The sequence below is a fragment of the Trichechus manatus genome, unplaced genomic scaffold (genome assembly GCF_000243295.1).
Source record: "Trichechus manatus latirostris isolate Lorelei unplaced genomic scaffold, TriManLat1.0 scaffold00188, whole genome shotgun sequence".
NCBI classification, from domain to species: Eukaryota; Metazoa; Chordata; class Mammalia; order Sirenia; family Trichechidae; genus Trichechus; species Trichechus manatus.
Window position 1 is genome coordinate 493,269 of NW_004444124.1, and position 16,178 is coordinate 509,446.

Here is a 16,178-nt window from a genome sequence, read left to right on the forward strand (position 1 = left end):
TTTAGAGAACACTCCCCAGAGGGACTGTCTTTGGGAAATGCCAATCAGTGCTACAGTAAATATCATGTGTCAGTGGAGGGCCTGTCTTTCACAGCAGAATGTGCTTACACATCTTAAGTATTTTCTTCTAGTATTTTGTTTAATATTGCTTACTTATGTGATACTCATGCAAAGCTACTAGCAGGTCTCTGAACCTCCCATATTGTTTCATGACACCAAGCTCTAATTCAAACTGTTTCCTCCACGGCTTTTAGCCCTCAAGACCTAGCTTGCATGTCATCTCCTCTGTTAAGCCCGACCACCACCACTCCCTCCAACCTGACAGAACTGATTACCCCCTACTTTGGACACCCACTCTGCCTGTACGTCTTTCTCTCTTGATACCAGGAACTACTTCCGATTGATTGGTTTCTTGTTCATGGCTCTTCCAAGATAAGGTATTCAAATCTATAATGCCTATATGCTCACTAATTGATTATTCAATAACTATTGAGCACTAACCCTTTGCCAATACTTGCTAGAAGTCACAAAGACGTAGATTTTATCTCTGTTCCCAAGGAACTCATGAACCAGTGGGGAAAACAGACCCCTACACAACTTGGCAAGCCTAGGAGAGGAGCCTGGGCCCGTATTGAGGCTGAGTTGTTAGTTGGTGGGGCAGTGAACATATACAAACTCATTATATTTTAACATTTCTTCTGTGGTTCATAATCCAAACACACATGTTTCAATCATGCTTACTAATGTCTTTTAGGCAAACTATGAACTTGTGCTTCTCAGACTAATGTGCACTAGTAGGGATCTTGTTAAAATGCAGATCATGATTCAGTGGTCTGGGAAGGAGCCTGAGATTCTGCATTTCTAACAAGCTCCTGTGGAACGTCAATACTGCTGGCCCATAGACTAAAATATTATCATGTCAACATATAAAAATTGTTGGTGTGGCATGAGTTTTTTAAAAGCTCCCACGGCTTGCCACCTAGACATTCTGACTATAATTAAATGTGATGAAAGTTACACAGAGAGAGAAAGATTCAGCAGTGCCCCAGAAAAAAATGACAGGATGCCACCAAACTGTTACTTCACTGTCTTTGCTTTACTGTTGAAGCATGCAAGGTCACTGTCCCTGCACTGTAGATCGGCTCTACCGGGTGACTGCAGTCTGAATGTGTAGCAAGGTTTTCACAAATATTGGCTTCTTTGCTTAAGTCTTCCTGTATTTAAACCATAATATCCCAGACCCTTTATGTAAATGAAAACATCTTTTAACAAAACTATAAAACTTTAATTACTTTAAAGAATCATAAAGAAAATACTTCTTTAACTTTTTTGAAACAAGCTCTGTAAGGTTTATGTATGACTCTTTTTTCTTAACTCAATAGTTTCTGTGATGCCATCTGTTAATTTTTTCAGCTCATTAGAGTCTGCCACTCATCACAGAAGTCAGAATTAGACCACTAATTCCCCACTTGACCGTTTTGAATTCTCTTTCCACCAGGACTAGATCCCTGCCTGAGCTTTCTTCTCTCATATGTTTTCTTCCTCTCTTCCTCACTGTTCTGTCACAAACCAAGTGTTTTATGTTCATCTTCTCCCAGTCATGTGAAGAAGATGCTACAACTCTTCCTATCTGCTACTCAACCTAATCTTACTACAATAATATGCCATTTAAGAGATAGTCTTGGTTATTTGATTACCCCTTGTATGCTTAGGGAAACCCTGGTGGCTTAGTGGTTAAGAGCTATGGCTCCTAACCAAAAGGTCGGCAGTTCAAATCCACCAGCTGCTCCTTGGAAACTCTATGGGGGCAGTTCTACTCTGTCCTATCAGGTTTCTATGAGTCGGATCTACTCGACAGCAATGGGTTTGGTTTGGTTTGGTTTTGTACAGTTGGAACCCTGATGGCGCAGTGGTTAAGAGCTCGGCTGCTAACCAAAGGCCGGCAGTTCAAATCCACCAACCGCTTCTTGGAAACCTTATGAGGCAGTTCTACTCTGTTCTATAGGGTCATTAAGAGTCGGAATCTACTCGACAGCAAGGGGTTTGTCTTGTATATTTAGTCATTATATCATTTTTTCCTGACAACAGAACAGGGGCTTAAACAAGAAGTGGAACTGTTTTTACCATTCAAGATAGATGGAAGACACTGGAAGCCTTAGCTTGCCTACTTATAGTTTCTCTGCATAGTCTGTAGAGTATCATCTAAATGACCTTTCTTCCTTCTCACTACTTGTGGCCTCACTTAGATTAATGCCAAAGACGATGAAGGTGTCATCGTTGGATCCTGGGACAATATCTATTCCTATGGCATCGCCCCCTCAGCCTGGACTGGAAGTGTTGACATCCTATTGGAATACCGGAGTTCTGAGAGTCCAGTTCGGTATGGCCAGTGCTGGGTTTTTGCTGGTGTATTTAACACATGTAGGTATTCAATTGAGTATCCTTTTTTTTTTTTTAATGTAAAGGAAATTTTATTTCATGACGTTATCTAAAATCTAGCAAAGAGACCTATCAGCCCCTGTTGGCTGTATAAAATTTATGGGTGAGTATTCCAGGATGTAGTCAATGCATAATTAAAATGCACTCGGTCAAATATGCTCATAGTTTCTTTTGGACTACAAAATCTTTATAGAAAGAATGATGGACTATTCCCATATGATACATCACTAAACACCTAGAGAAATGGAGGGTCACAGAAGCCAAATAAGATGTGGAGAAAGGGATAAAATATTTTCTTTTCAGTCACCCCTCACATTTAAAAAATGTTTAAATAGTAAATTTTAAATAATAAATAAGAAGAAAAGATATATATGGCTTAATTTTTAAAAGTTTTATAAATATGGCTATTTGTGCATTGTTTGTTGTTGAGAAGTTTTGTAAACATATCCTCTTAATCTTTGCCCAGCTATGGAAGGGGTCATGGCAAGTGGCCTCAACTCCATTTTTACATAATGCCCCTGAGCATTTTACTCAATGCCCCTGAGCAATTCGATATCAGGACCTAATGAACAACCTGTACCTTGCCAATTTCCCTTCTGGTCTTTAATCCACCCAGTATCCAGTCTGTAGAGGAAAATGCATGGGACCAGAATTACTCTCTTCTGCCTCATGCACCATTTTTCAAAGTGGCGTTCACCTCTCTAGGCCCAGACAATGTTATAGTTAATTCAATGAATGTTTTTAAAAATGCATTTATTTCAGTATGCCTTCATTCTTAGTAATGAATTTCATTCACATGCCTTTTCTACAGTCTTGAAGAAAACATTAAGCTCAAGTCTGAATTTCTTTTCTGCCTGCTCGTTAATAAGGAATATTTGATCTAGTTAGCAGTTTTTTAATCAGAAAAGCCAAGTAGAGGCTGGAGGTCAGGGTGAAGCCATTTTTTAAAATGACTATGAAACCTATCAGTTTCAGCTCAAATTTGCATCAGCCTAAGAATTAGTCAGTGATCGAAGTGGAAAGAAACCATGAGTTTTGTTTTGGTTTTTCCCCATGGCATCAAGCTGAATAAAATTATATTCTTATCCATTTTAGTATACTCACGACCTAAAAGAATATATATTTCCTGGGAACAATAAAAGTCACAAGTACTAGTCTCCTAGAAGTCCTGGTCTCTGAAGTTCTAGATGGAAACTTCAGTTTCATGATGAGCTAAGGGTTGGAGGTAGTCTCACTTCCTCAAGTCTCCCAAGCTAAGAATATGTGGAAGCTGCTCAATGCCAGCAACCACTCTTGAGAAATGATTTCAGGAAAAAGAGAAAGGAACCCCTACCTCCCCAAGTCCTCCCCTTGCCTGAAGTTTCACCATCCCAGGATAATTCCTCTGGGTTTGGAACAAGATAAAATAGTAAACAGCTTACATCCATTCATGCTTTTTGGATCAAAGTGTCATGAGATCTGTTCTTGAAAACTTGCTTTTCTGGCAAGTTAAGGAGGAAAGGCAGAAGCACACTGTGGAGGAGTTAAAAGGAGAGTAAACCTGAAGAGGGAAATTGGAGGAGGAGGTACCGGTGCCTCCAAGTCAAGCTTCTCCTCCCTTGTAATTAGAAGTAAGGCAAACTCAGAAAAATGGTTCTCACTCTGTGGTAATGTAAATTAGTGTTAAGCCAGAAACAGAACTAGATATCAGTTGTTTCATTGGGAAAACTGTAACATGAATGTTGCTGCTGTTGTTGTTGTTGTTCTTGTTAGCTTCCATCTAGTCAGCTCCCAACTCATAGTGCCTGCCATATGTACAATGGAATGAAATGCTGTACAGTCCTGCACCATCCCCATGATCAGTTGTAGATTGAACCATTGTGATCCACAGGGTTTTCATTGGCTGATTTTTCAGAAGTAGATTGCCAGACCTTTCTTCCTAGTTTATCTTAGTCTGGAAGTTCTGCTGAAACCTGTTCATCATCATAGCAACACGCAAGCCTCCACTGACATATGGGTGGTGACTGAGTTTGAGGTGCACTGGCTGGAAATTGAAAGCGGGTCTCCCACATGGAAGTCGAGAATTCTACTACTCTGGCATGAGTAACCCGTTGCTCTCTAGTCGATTCTGACTCATAGCAACTCCATAGGACAGAGTAGAGCTGCCCCATTGGGTTTCCAGGGCTGTAATCTTCATGGAAGCAGACTGCCACAGCCTTCTCCCATGGAGTAGCTGGTGGGTTCAAACCTTCGACCATTTTGTTAGCCGCCGAACACTTAATCACTGTGTCACTAGAGTTCCTTCTGGCATGAATAGGGGATGTAAATCAATAGAGTGAGGAAGATGGGAGTGGGCAGCAAATGGTGGCAGCCATTGTTGTTCAGGGTGTTAAGACGAAGTCATTTAAGGAGGAGGACTCCAAAGTCTCCACCAGACTCAGTGCAGACTTCCAAGGTTATTCTGTTGAAGGAGGGGGATTGTCTTTGGTTTAAAATGCTAAACTATTCTGAGGAAAAACGGCAAGCCAAGTCATTAATCTTAAAATTGTCAGCTGAATTATTTTCAATGAGCCCTGATGGCTGGAGTCCTGGGAGCCAGGGAGGACATTTGAATTAAATTTAATCAATAGGTACATATGGCAAGAGATGCATCCGGGTAATTTATTATCTAACAATTAAAATGACTCTGTGGTGTCTCCCAATGCTGAGTGCCACAGGAGCGCACTCCAGCCCCGAGAGCAAACCCTACTAAGGACCTGCCTTGTAAATTCCTAATCTTCTATTAACTGTTTTGTTTATTTGTTTGTTTTCAGGAACATAGTCCCATTAGTTTATCTAAAGCAATACTACCTTGAAGAGTGTATGGTTAGAAACTGAACAATGAGAACCCTGTCATAAGGATTCTATTCCAGTTGGCTTCATTTGGAGCCAACTGCAGTTTTGAACTTGCACTCAAGGTTTCTCTCTGAAACTCCCATGTTTTATAACAATCCCCCTCATTCAGTATGGAACATTTGAGGACAAGATGTGCAAAAGGACTTTTCATGCTGGTAAAGAAGAAATTCCCTTATAAGGAGGGATTTTTACTGCATGTCTATTAATTTTGGTGATGTCTTCAGTTTTGTCTGCCCTTCTTCCTGTAGTTTTGCGATGCCTTGGGATACCAGCGAGAGTCGTTACCAATTATTTCTCAGCCCATGATAACGATGCCAATTTGCAAATGGATGTCTTCCTGGAAGAAGATGGGAGTGTGAACTCCAAGCTCACGAAAGATTCAGTGTGGTGAGTGGAATTAGAAGGGTGTTTGCTGATACCAAATTAAGTGACATGACCTATTTACCACAAGACAGACTCAGCCTAATGTTTCTTTCCCTTCTATTTCAAGGACCTTTTAATGCCATATGTAGAAATGTCTGATTGTCAGAGATGGTTTTTAGCTAATGAGTTGGAAATGTTACTGAACAGGCAGTTTGGGTTCCCAGGAATAAAGATCGATCATCCCATTATAATACCAACCACCAAAAAGGGCCATGGTTTTAGTTGTTAGATGCGCCTATACTAATTCCTCTCTCCCTTAGGATATTAACATTAGGTTGATGGCACAAATATTAGAGCCAGGCTTTCTCTATGTCCATGCTCTAAGAGTAATACAGCTAACACTTATTAAGCATGTACTGTGTATCAGTCTCTGCCACCTGTCTGTCAGTTTGTCATACTGTGGTGGCTTGCCTGTTGCTATGATGCTGAAAGCTATGCCACCAGTATTTCAAATACCAGCAGGGTCACCCAGGATGAACAGGCTTCAGCAGAACTCCTAGACTAATACAGACTAGGAAGAAAAGCCTGGTGATGAACTTCCAAAAATTAGCCAAGGAAAACCCTTTGGATCACAGCCGAACATTGTCCAACTCGCTTGCTTTGGACAGGTCATTGGAAAAGACCAGTTGCTGGAGGGAGCCATCATGTCTGGTGAAGCAAAGGGCCAATGAGGGCAAGGGAGACCCTCGATGAGATGGATTTGCACATTAACCCCAACAATGAACTCAAACATGCAGACAATTGTAAGGGTGATGCAGGACTGGGCAACATTCCTTTCAGTTGTACATAAGGTTGCCATGAGTTGGAGTCAACTCGACTAACAAGAACAATGTATCAGTCGCTGGGTGTGCATGATCTTAGCGAATTTTTTTAACAGTTTTATCAGGTGGGTGCTATTACTATCACCATTTTACAGATGAGGAAACTGAGGCCCAGAGAGGTTAAAATAATTTGCTCAAGGACACATATCTGATAGACTGGGAATAGAACCAAAATGCATCTGACCCTTAATGGCAACCCTATTTTGCCTTCTCAACATTTGATTATCCTTTGAATATAAAGATGCTGTTCTCCTTGTTTTGTGCCCTCACCTTTCATTCAGAGATAGCAATGGGAATAAAGCTGAAATTGTTACCAAACACCAACCACATGGTTCTTTCACTGCCCTGAGCAGCTACATCACAAGTTTAAGTTCACAGAGGAATATCCTTTTTCCATGGAACCCCCTACATCCAAAACAATATACTAAAAAGAAGAAAAAAATCCTAAGAGTCCAAATTGAAAGGATATTTACAAAGGTCTGTATTGGAGGAAATTGGGACATAATTTTAGCTGTTGCCAGGCATTGAACTAGATGGAATTTCCAAGCCAAAGATATGTCCCCTAAGGTTGTTCTTTACAAGTAATAAAGCTAAAACACTGTCAGTTGTAAAAGCATCCAAATGGGGATGATAGGAAGTTGTAAGCTCATTTTAAGAGAAATTAAAAGTTAGAAGTGCCTTGACTCCCCTGTGTTACAGGAATGGATCACAGTTGTAGGGGTAGTATTAACTTGCCAGTACCAGTAAACGCTCATTTGAAAATGCTGAAGGAAAGAAATCGCTGAACTAGTAGCAAAGTGCTACTATGAATAAAACATAGTGCAGTTCATTTGAAGGGAATGAGCTGAGCAGTGTTAAGCTGGAGAATTTGGGTAAGAGAAAACCTCACCTCTGTAAATTGAATAGCAATTTAAAGAACCGTTTAAGTCCAGGGAATTACAGTATAGTGGCCCTGCGTGTACATGGAATGACAAAAACAGACAAAAATAGCTGCCCCAAAGCCCGTGTGACAGTCTGAAATGGCAAAATAAAAATTATTTGGCATTCTTCACTCCATATGTCTTCCTTACACACACACCCTCACACACACACATACTCAGTGCCTTTGCGGCCAGCTGCAATTCCTAGCACTTCCTCCCTGTGCCTTGATCCAAATACCCACCATCATAACTCCCCACGGGGCACCCCAACAAATAATCCCACTAGTCTGTAAACAAAATTGATACAAAACTGTGAAACTGATAGGTCTTGCTCTTGGAAACTCTTTTCCCTTCAGCTCTGGTTCCTTTCCTTGTCCCTGGCGCCCCTTTGCTCCTTACATGCTTCCTAAAGCATCCCATCACCTTAGGACTATATCCCCTGGTCTGAGACCCTCACCCACCCTCCTTTGCCCAACCCACTGCCCTAGAACACTCTCCCCTCCTCTTGCTCTGCACATAGTAGGTTTTCAATATATGAGATGACTGACTGACTTATGAATGACGACAGCTGCTCCACCCTGGACACCCCCAAACAATTGATCACAGTCTTCAAGAGATCCATCAGCTCTGGGTTCAAGTCCTAGCTCTGCCACTAATCAGTTGTGTGACCTTGGGCAAGACACAACTTCTCTGTGCCTCTCTGTCCTCCTCTGAAGTGGAGACAACAAAATTTCCTACCTCACTCAGCACAGCAGAGTGTAACAGGTGCCTAATGAATGTGAGCTCTTCTAATTGCCTTAGTTATTAGTCTCCCAGCTGGAGCTGGTAGCAGTGGAATTCTCGGAGGCAATATGTTGCCATCAACCTAAGCACATTGAGCACTCAGAAAGAGGGATGCCCAGTATCCTGACTATGCTATTTCTGTAACATTGGGGTATTTTTTCAATAAAAGCAGAAATGTGTGCCTCCACCATGCAAACACTGGAGCACCTTAGAAGCTGTAAATGTTGCAGGAAACCAGAAGTATTCCTAAGGCCTTCCTTGACTGAGGAAGCTGGGGACTGTCCCTGGACACACCTATCAGTATGCAATCACCACAGTCACACCCCATGTCAAGCTCTGGCTTGGGCAGGTACTTGCTGTATGATTTTGAGCATATGACTTCACCTCTCTAAACCTCAGCTTCCTCCTCAGCAGAATGAGCGTAATCTTAGCAGCAATGTTTTCCTGATGGGGTTGCTGCAGGGACAGACTACCCAATGGGCAAGGTACACACGGGCTTAATTGTGTTTACTTACTAATCTGTAGTGCACAATTAAACCCAGGCGAAATTATGCACTATAGGTTAGTAAGTAAACAATTAAGTCCATGAGTATGTTGCTTACTGTAAGCCGGTGCATACCGTGTTTACCGTTTGATTAATCTGCCCCTGGGTAGCTGTGAAGATTAGTGAGGTAATCCAGGTAAAGTACTGAGCTTGGTGCTAGGCCCAGAGTGAGGGCTCAGTGGGGTCTGCCAAGACAGATCATTATTGGTCAGAAGCAGGGCTGCCTGAGCTATAGATTTGGCAGGGTGAGAGGGCAAGGGTCATCAAGCTGAACAGGGCTGAGGTGAGGGTGGGCATCTGCTGACCCTAAGAGGTCAGTGTGGCATAAGCCAGCAAAATGCAACCTAAATGAACTTCCTGGCAAGTGTCTGAACTGCAATTAGCCTCACTTGGACCACAGAGACTCACGTCTCTCAGTGAGCTCCAGGCTCGTGAACTGCCTGGAGCATTTTTTTTTTCCGTCTGGGTTTGTGTGTTGTTTATACTCTCATGGCCCCCTTTTCCCCTTGCAGGCCTAGCTCCTGTTCCTCCTTTAAATCTCTCTCCGAGCTCCATCCTCCACAAAACCTCTCTGAATTCATCCATCTCACTTTTCTCTCTTTAGCCTCTACCATCTCTTCACCATTTTAGTCCACAGGGTACATGGTTTGCAGTGAATTAATTTGTCCAGTTAGGTCTTAACTACCCAGACCTCTTCTCCTCCATATCTCAGCCATGTCCCAGCTTGCCAGAAGCAGAACCAGCCAGTACAGAGGGTCAGAGGGAGAGGGCAGGAATGTGGAAGGGGGGGGCTCACTGCACTCCAGAGCCAAGAGAGACCCACTGGGATTTCATCCTTTCCTCCACTACTGCCACAGAGCATCAAGGGCTGAGGTTTATTTACCTGCTTCCTGTTTGCCCCCTTAGATCCTCTGCATGCTCAAGTGTCCCCTCTGACCTAGGGAGGCAATGGTTGTTGAGTGGTACAATCCTCAACTTCCATGAAGGAGACCTGGGTTCAATTCCTGGCCATTGCACCTCATGCACAGCCACTGACTGGTCTGTCGGTGGAGGCTTGTGGGTTGCTGTGATGCTTAACAGGCTTCAGCAGAGCTTCCAGACTAAGACAGACTAGGAAGAAAGGCCTGACAATCTACGTCCAAAAATCAGCCAATGAAAACCCTATGGATCACAATGATCCTATCTGAAACTGATCATGCGGATGGAGCAGGACCGGAGAGCATTTCATTCCATTGCGCATGGTGTTGCCTTGAGTCAGGCTGACTGGACAGCAGCTAACAAGACAGCTGACAACAACTCTGCCTCAGAACCCTGAAAACACCGTGTTCACATAGGCTAATTTGCACAAAGTATCTTCAAAGCCTGGGCTCCTCAGTGAGCCAAAAGGGAGAGGCCGATGGGCTAGGGGGCACAGCTGAGCAGAGTCAGGGACCCTGGGGTAAAATGCAAGGTTACATCTCCTGGAAGGAGTGCTGATGGGCACTGAGTTGTGTGTCACCTCTGCGGTGGCATCTGTGAATCACTGTGGACAGTTTAATGGAGATGCTTGCTCAGTGTTCAGCAGCAGTCAAAACAGTGAGTAGGGATATGAGGCCTCCTTGGGGAAGGAGGACCAGGGCTCCCTCAGACAGCCAGGGAAACACTGACAGATTGGCCTCACCTTGGAATAGCTCATTTGGCCAGGTTGTTATATGAAAGTCACAGTACGAATAGAACCAATTTTAAAAGAAAGGGCTGGTGACACTTACTAGGGTCATGAAAAGTATTTCAATGGAAAGCTTCTTTCCTTCTAAATGAAAGCACTACCCTTTGTCCTCTGCTGGAGAGGACGTTGTCAGTTCTGTGATTCTCGGTGGAGGAGCTGTGCCCACCTCTTCCTTTACATGTCTATCTTGCCTCACCTGAATGCAACCTCCCAGGGGGGAGCCATGCCTTATCTGCTCTTGTTTTGCCAGCACGTAACAGAGTGCAGGGCATGGGGCAGGCACTTTCAATACTATTTTTTGGAAAAATTGTAAATGCTTATTTAACTGAATAAATATCATTTAATCTTTCAACAAACACTGTCTTAACACCAGATGCTAAGGATTCTGAGCAGACTTAATCAGGGTCTCTGCCCTTGAGGAGCTCCAACTACCTGCATGTTGCTGTTGCTGTTGTTGCTGGCTTCCGTCAAGTCAATTCAAACTCATAGCAACCCCACGCGTGTCAGAGGAGAATTATGTTCCATGGGGTTTTCAAGGCTATGACCTTTTGGAATCAGATCTCCAGGCATGTCTTCTGAGGTGCCTCTGGGTGGGTTCAGATCTCCAACTTTTCGGCTGGTCGTCAAGTGCTTAGCCATTTGCACCACCTGGGGAGTCTATAAAAAAATATAATGTGCCCCAGAGACAGGGGAAAGGGCTTTCATCCTAAGCCCAGGAGAGAAAGGGGAAAGGCTGCTCACATGGGAAGCAGCAGTGGACCATCTTCTGGCTGTGCTGTCCAAGGATAGGATGACTGGAAAGTGGTCTTAGCCCCCAGATGACACCTAGGGTATGTCTTTAGAAGTCCCAGAGACTGAGACAGCCAGAGAGCAATCTGCTTCGAGGACCAGCAGGACAGTGTGGAGTTTATCCAGAGATATCATGTATTATTATGACTACGGTTGTTGAGCATTGGAACTTATTCTCATGCTCTTGATCCAGCCCTCTGTGTACTATACAAGAAGAGGGCCTGGTTTTTGACCTTGCCTTCCTGGAGGGACCAATGCCCCAGGCATCGCCCAAGATGAGCAGGAGCAGCTATACTGTTTGAGGATGGAATGGGCTGCTATCATCCCTTTACCTCCTCCCATCCCCATTTCCCCACCCTCTAGAGCCTTGGCAACAGCCCATCCCAGGTCCTGCCTCTTTTAAAGAAAACCCACCGCTTGCTCTCTTAGTTTTTAGAGGGTCAACCAATCAACAGACTTCCAGATTCCCTCTTGGAACCAACAGTTGCCTTGACCACTGACACTGTGACTTCTCTTTGTCCGGTTTCGAGGCCACTCACCTCGTGTGCCCCTTTCCGATCAGAAAAAGTGTTCCCTTCCGGACAGTGGCGTTCCAAGGGGGGTGGGCGGTATGTGGGGAACAGTGGGCTAAGCACACATGTGCACACTCAGGCCCATAAGCCAAGAGTCTGTTTGTGAAAGTCCAGTTAACTTGCAAATTAGCAGAAAACAACAGCCTAACTCAGAATTATAAACATTTTGCATGATATTAAAGATAATTGTAAAAACTCTGAGTGCTAAAACAATTAACAAGAGTCTTGATCTCCTTTATCTTCTTTTCATTTGAAATTAAGTGAGTTTGGTTAAAGTGGCTTTTTCAATTTAATTTTTTTAAATAGTTGTGAACTAGCAAATTTTTATTTATCAGTTTCAGCTCAAAGTTATGAAACCTGCAAATTTTCAGTGATCCAAGTGGAAAGAAATCAGAAGTTTTGTTTTGTTTTTCCTCATGACACCATGAAAACACATCAAGCCGAGTCAAACTATTCATGTAACTTGTCTCTGTCTCTGTCTGTCTCTCTCCTCTCTCTCTCTTTCTTTCTCTTCTTTCCTCATGGTTGTTGTTGTTAGGTGCCATAGAGTTGATTCCGACTCATAGCAACCCAGTGTACAACAGAACGAAACACTGCCCGGTCCTGCACCATCCTCATAATTGTTGCTGTGCTTGAGCCCCTTGTTGCAGCCGCTGTGTCAATCCATCTCATTGAGGGTCTTACTCTTTTTCGCTGACCTTCTTCTTTACCAAGTATGATGTCCTTCTCCAGGGACTGATCCTTCCTGATAACATGTCCAAAGTATGTGAGACACAGTCTCACCATCCTTGCTTCTAAGGAGCATTCTGGTTGTACTTCTTCCAAGACAGATTTGTTCAATCTTTTGGCAGTCCATGGTATACTCAATATTCTTTGCCAACACCACAATTCAAAGGAGTCAATTCTTCTTCAGTCTTCCTTATTCATCGTCCAGCTTTTGCATGCATATGAGACTATCGAAAACACCATGGCTTGGGTCAGACACACCTTTGTCTTCAAGGTGACGTCTTTGCTTTCCAACACTTTAAAGAGGTCTTTTGCAGCAGATTTGCCCAGTGCAATGCATCCTTCGATTTCTAGACTGCTGCTTCCATGGATGTTGATTGTGTATCCAGTAAAATAAAATCCTTGACAAAGTCAATATTTTCTCCATTTATTATGATGTTGCTTATTGGTCCGGTTGTGGGAATTTTTGTTTTATGTGGAGGTGTAATCCATACTGAAGGCTTTGGTCTTTGATCTTCATCAGTAAGTGCTTCAAGTCCTCTTCACTTTCAGCAAGCAAGGTTGTGTCACCTGCATAGTCTTCCTCCAATCCTCACTGAACAAGGCAATATGATTAGCTTTGCCACTAATGAGCTGGGTGACTTTAGGCAAATTGCTGAACTTCTCTGGGCCTTAATGATGACCAGTAGGATATACAGTTCCCCATCCATATTTTCTACCTCTCAGATTCATTGGGAAGCTGCCTTCCCACTGACAGTGCATGCTGCCATAAGGCAGCGGCCTTTATGACTGTCTGAAACTGAAAAAAACAGGCATGTGCCATAAACTACTGTTTCTACAGGGTGTTGTATGAGGTGTGTGCATTTTGGATAAGAGAAAGAGAAATTCTGAAAATTTTTCTTTGAGACACTGTAGGCCCCTCTGGACTCTAGGGGGCGTCTGGCATTAGTGGGACAATGTCCCTCCAGACTTGGAGGGTAGGATTGTTGGAGGGGGCAAAAAAAAAAAAAATCCATATTACCTACCAAAATTCAACAACACTCAATGATTCAGCATGTTTCCATTAATGAAAACACGTGGTATCAACAAAAAATTCAAAGCAGAAAATATTCGGGTCTTGAAAGGGTTAATTTTCTCACATGCAGATTTAAGAGTTTGATCTTAATGAGCTATAGGGTCCTTTCCAGCCCCCCAAAATGTCTTTTTAAAATAAAATTCACTATTTTTCAAGCCAGACCTTTCCTCCAATATTTGGCAGGTTCTCCTTCACTTTGTATGAAGGCCTACTCACCTGCATGGGGCCAGCCTCTCATCTGAGGCTCACTCCCATATAGGTGCTGCTTTGCAAAGTGGCTTCACATCAGCTCCCCAGGAATCAAAGTCACCACAGTAAATTTCTGCGATTGTTTGGCTGGCTTCAGTGCATTTAGTTCTCAAAAAAAGTCCCAACTTCCTCCAATATCTTTTGGCAAGTGTACAGTTGTTATTATTTTGTTCTGTTTTTAAACTCCAAATGCAAAAACTTCTGTGTACTGCAATGGGTAGTGTTGAATCTATAAACAAAACTCTTTCAAAGCAAATTTCAGAGCAGAAATTAACCAGTTTGTGCACCTGGGAGCTTGCCCCAGCATGTAGCACAGCCGCCAATCTTAACTCTCACTGCAGTCCCAGCGCTTGATGTGGGGGTTTGCACATTGTAGGTGCGTTTTTGAAATTTAGACTGTCCTACGTGGTACACTGTTATAGGCACTCAGTGTGTTCCCACTAGTGCTCTGTTGTTGGACTTTTGGATTTTTATATTATCCTAAGTTTCAATAATTCTGTGTGGAAAACAAAGAACTTCCAAAAATGAATCACAAATAAAAAAGTAGAAAAAAATTCTGAATATAACCCAAAATGCTTAAAGATGCTTAAAGGTTTGTAAAATTACCCCATGGAGCATCAAAGTTATCAATTCTTAGCAGTTACTGAAGATGTTTATTTTCAGACAGATTACTGTGTTACCCACGTTTATGTCAGCCACACAATTTCAGGAAGGTCACCTGGAGCTAGGTCACGAGAGCAGCCTTTAGAGGACTGAGAATCTGCCTGTGAATGCACACCAGAGTCTTAAAAAAGGGACCAAAAAAGTTATTTGCCACCTCCTAAGAATAAAAATAGCTGATGTTTATGGAGTACTTTCTTCATGCCAGTCTCTGATCTAAGTGATGGCATATATTAACTCATTTAATCTTTTTAACAGCCGTTAAGCCGATTACTACTATTATCCTCATTTATAGATGAAGAAGCTGAGGCACAGTGATTTAACTTTGATTAACCAGCCAGTAAGTGGCAGAGCCTTGATTACAAACCCAAGTGGCCAATCCTTGTTTTTCTAACACCTTTCTTGATAACAGCTCTGCTGCTAACCAAAATGTCGGCAGTTTGAACCCACCAGCCCCTCTGCAGGACAAAGATGTGGCAGTCTGCTTCTGTGAAGGTTTACAACCTTGGAAACCCTATAGGACAGTTCTACTCTGTGGTCGCTATGAGTGAGAATCGTTTTTTGTTTTTTAATTTATATATAATTCACATACCATAAAATTCACCCTTTTAAAGTGTGCAATTCAGTAGTTTCCAGTATGTTCAAAGAGTTGTGCAACCATCATCGTTATCAAATTCCAGATCGTTTTTTATCACATCAGAAGGTAACATCATACCCATTACCAGTCACTCTCTCTTCCTGCCTCACTGGCAACCACTAACTTACTTTTTGTCTCTATAGATTCACCTATTCTGGGCATTTTATATAAATGGAATCATACAATATGTGGCCTTTCATGACTGGCTTCTTTCACTCAACATAGTGTTTTCAAGGTTCATTCATGCTGTAGAATGTATGAGTACCTCATTCCTTTTTATAGCTGGATAATATTCCATTGCATGGATATATCACATTTTATCCTTTCATTAGTTGATGGGTATTTGGGTTGTTTCCATTTTTTCTTTTTCTTTTTTTTGTTATTATGAATAACACTGCTATGAACATTCATGTAAAAGTTTTCGTGTGAGCATATGTTTTCATTTCTCTTGACCATCAGCCTAAGAGTGGAATTGCTGGGTCACATGGTAACTCTATGTTTAACTTTTAGAGGAATTGCCAAACTGTTGTCCACAGCAGCTGCACCACCATCTGCAATGTATGAGGGTTCCAGCTTCTCCACATCCTTGACAACACTTGTTATTTTCTGGGGTTTTTTTTATGATAGCAATCCTAGTGGGTGTGAAGTTGTATCTCATTGTGAGTCTGATTTGCATTTCCCTAACAAATAATGACATTGAGCATCTTTCCATGTGTTTATTGGTCATTTGTATATCTTCTTTGGGAAATGTCTATTCAGGTCCTTTGCCCATTCTTTTTAACTCGGTTGTTTGTCTTTTGTGTTGAGGTGAGAAAGTTCCTTATAAATTCTGGATATTAAGCCCTTATCAGATATATGATTTGCAAATATTTTCTCCCATTCTGTTGGTTGTCTTTTCACTTCCTTGATGATGCCATTTGAAGCACTAAAGTTATTAATTTTGATAAAATTCAATTCATCT

General features: G+C 42.3%; 1 protein-coding gene across 1 annotated transcript in view; it reads left to right on the top strand.

The window, feature by feature from the left end:
* The window catches only part of F13A1 (coagulation factor XIII A chain), a 235,169-nt gene that overhangs the window by 110,588 nt on the left and 108,403 nt on the right, over positions 1 to 16,178 (top strand). The window contains exons 8-9 of the mRNA XM_023741733.1: positions 2,247 to 2,421; positions 5,562 to 5,700. Coding sequence (XP_023597501.1) covers positions 2,247 to 2,421; positions 5,562 to 5,700 — 314 coding nt within the window. The remainder of the gene's footprint in view (positions 1 to 2,246; positions 2,422 to 5,561; positions 5,701 to 16,178) is intronic.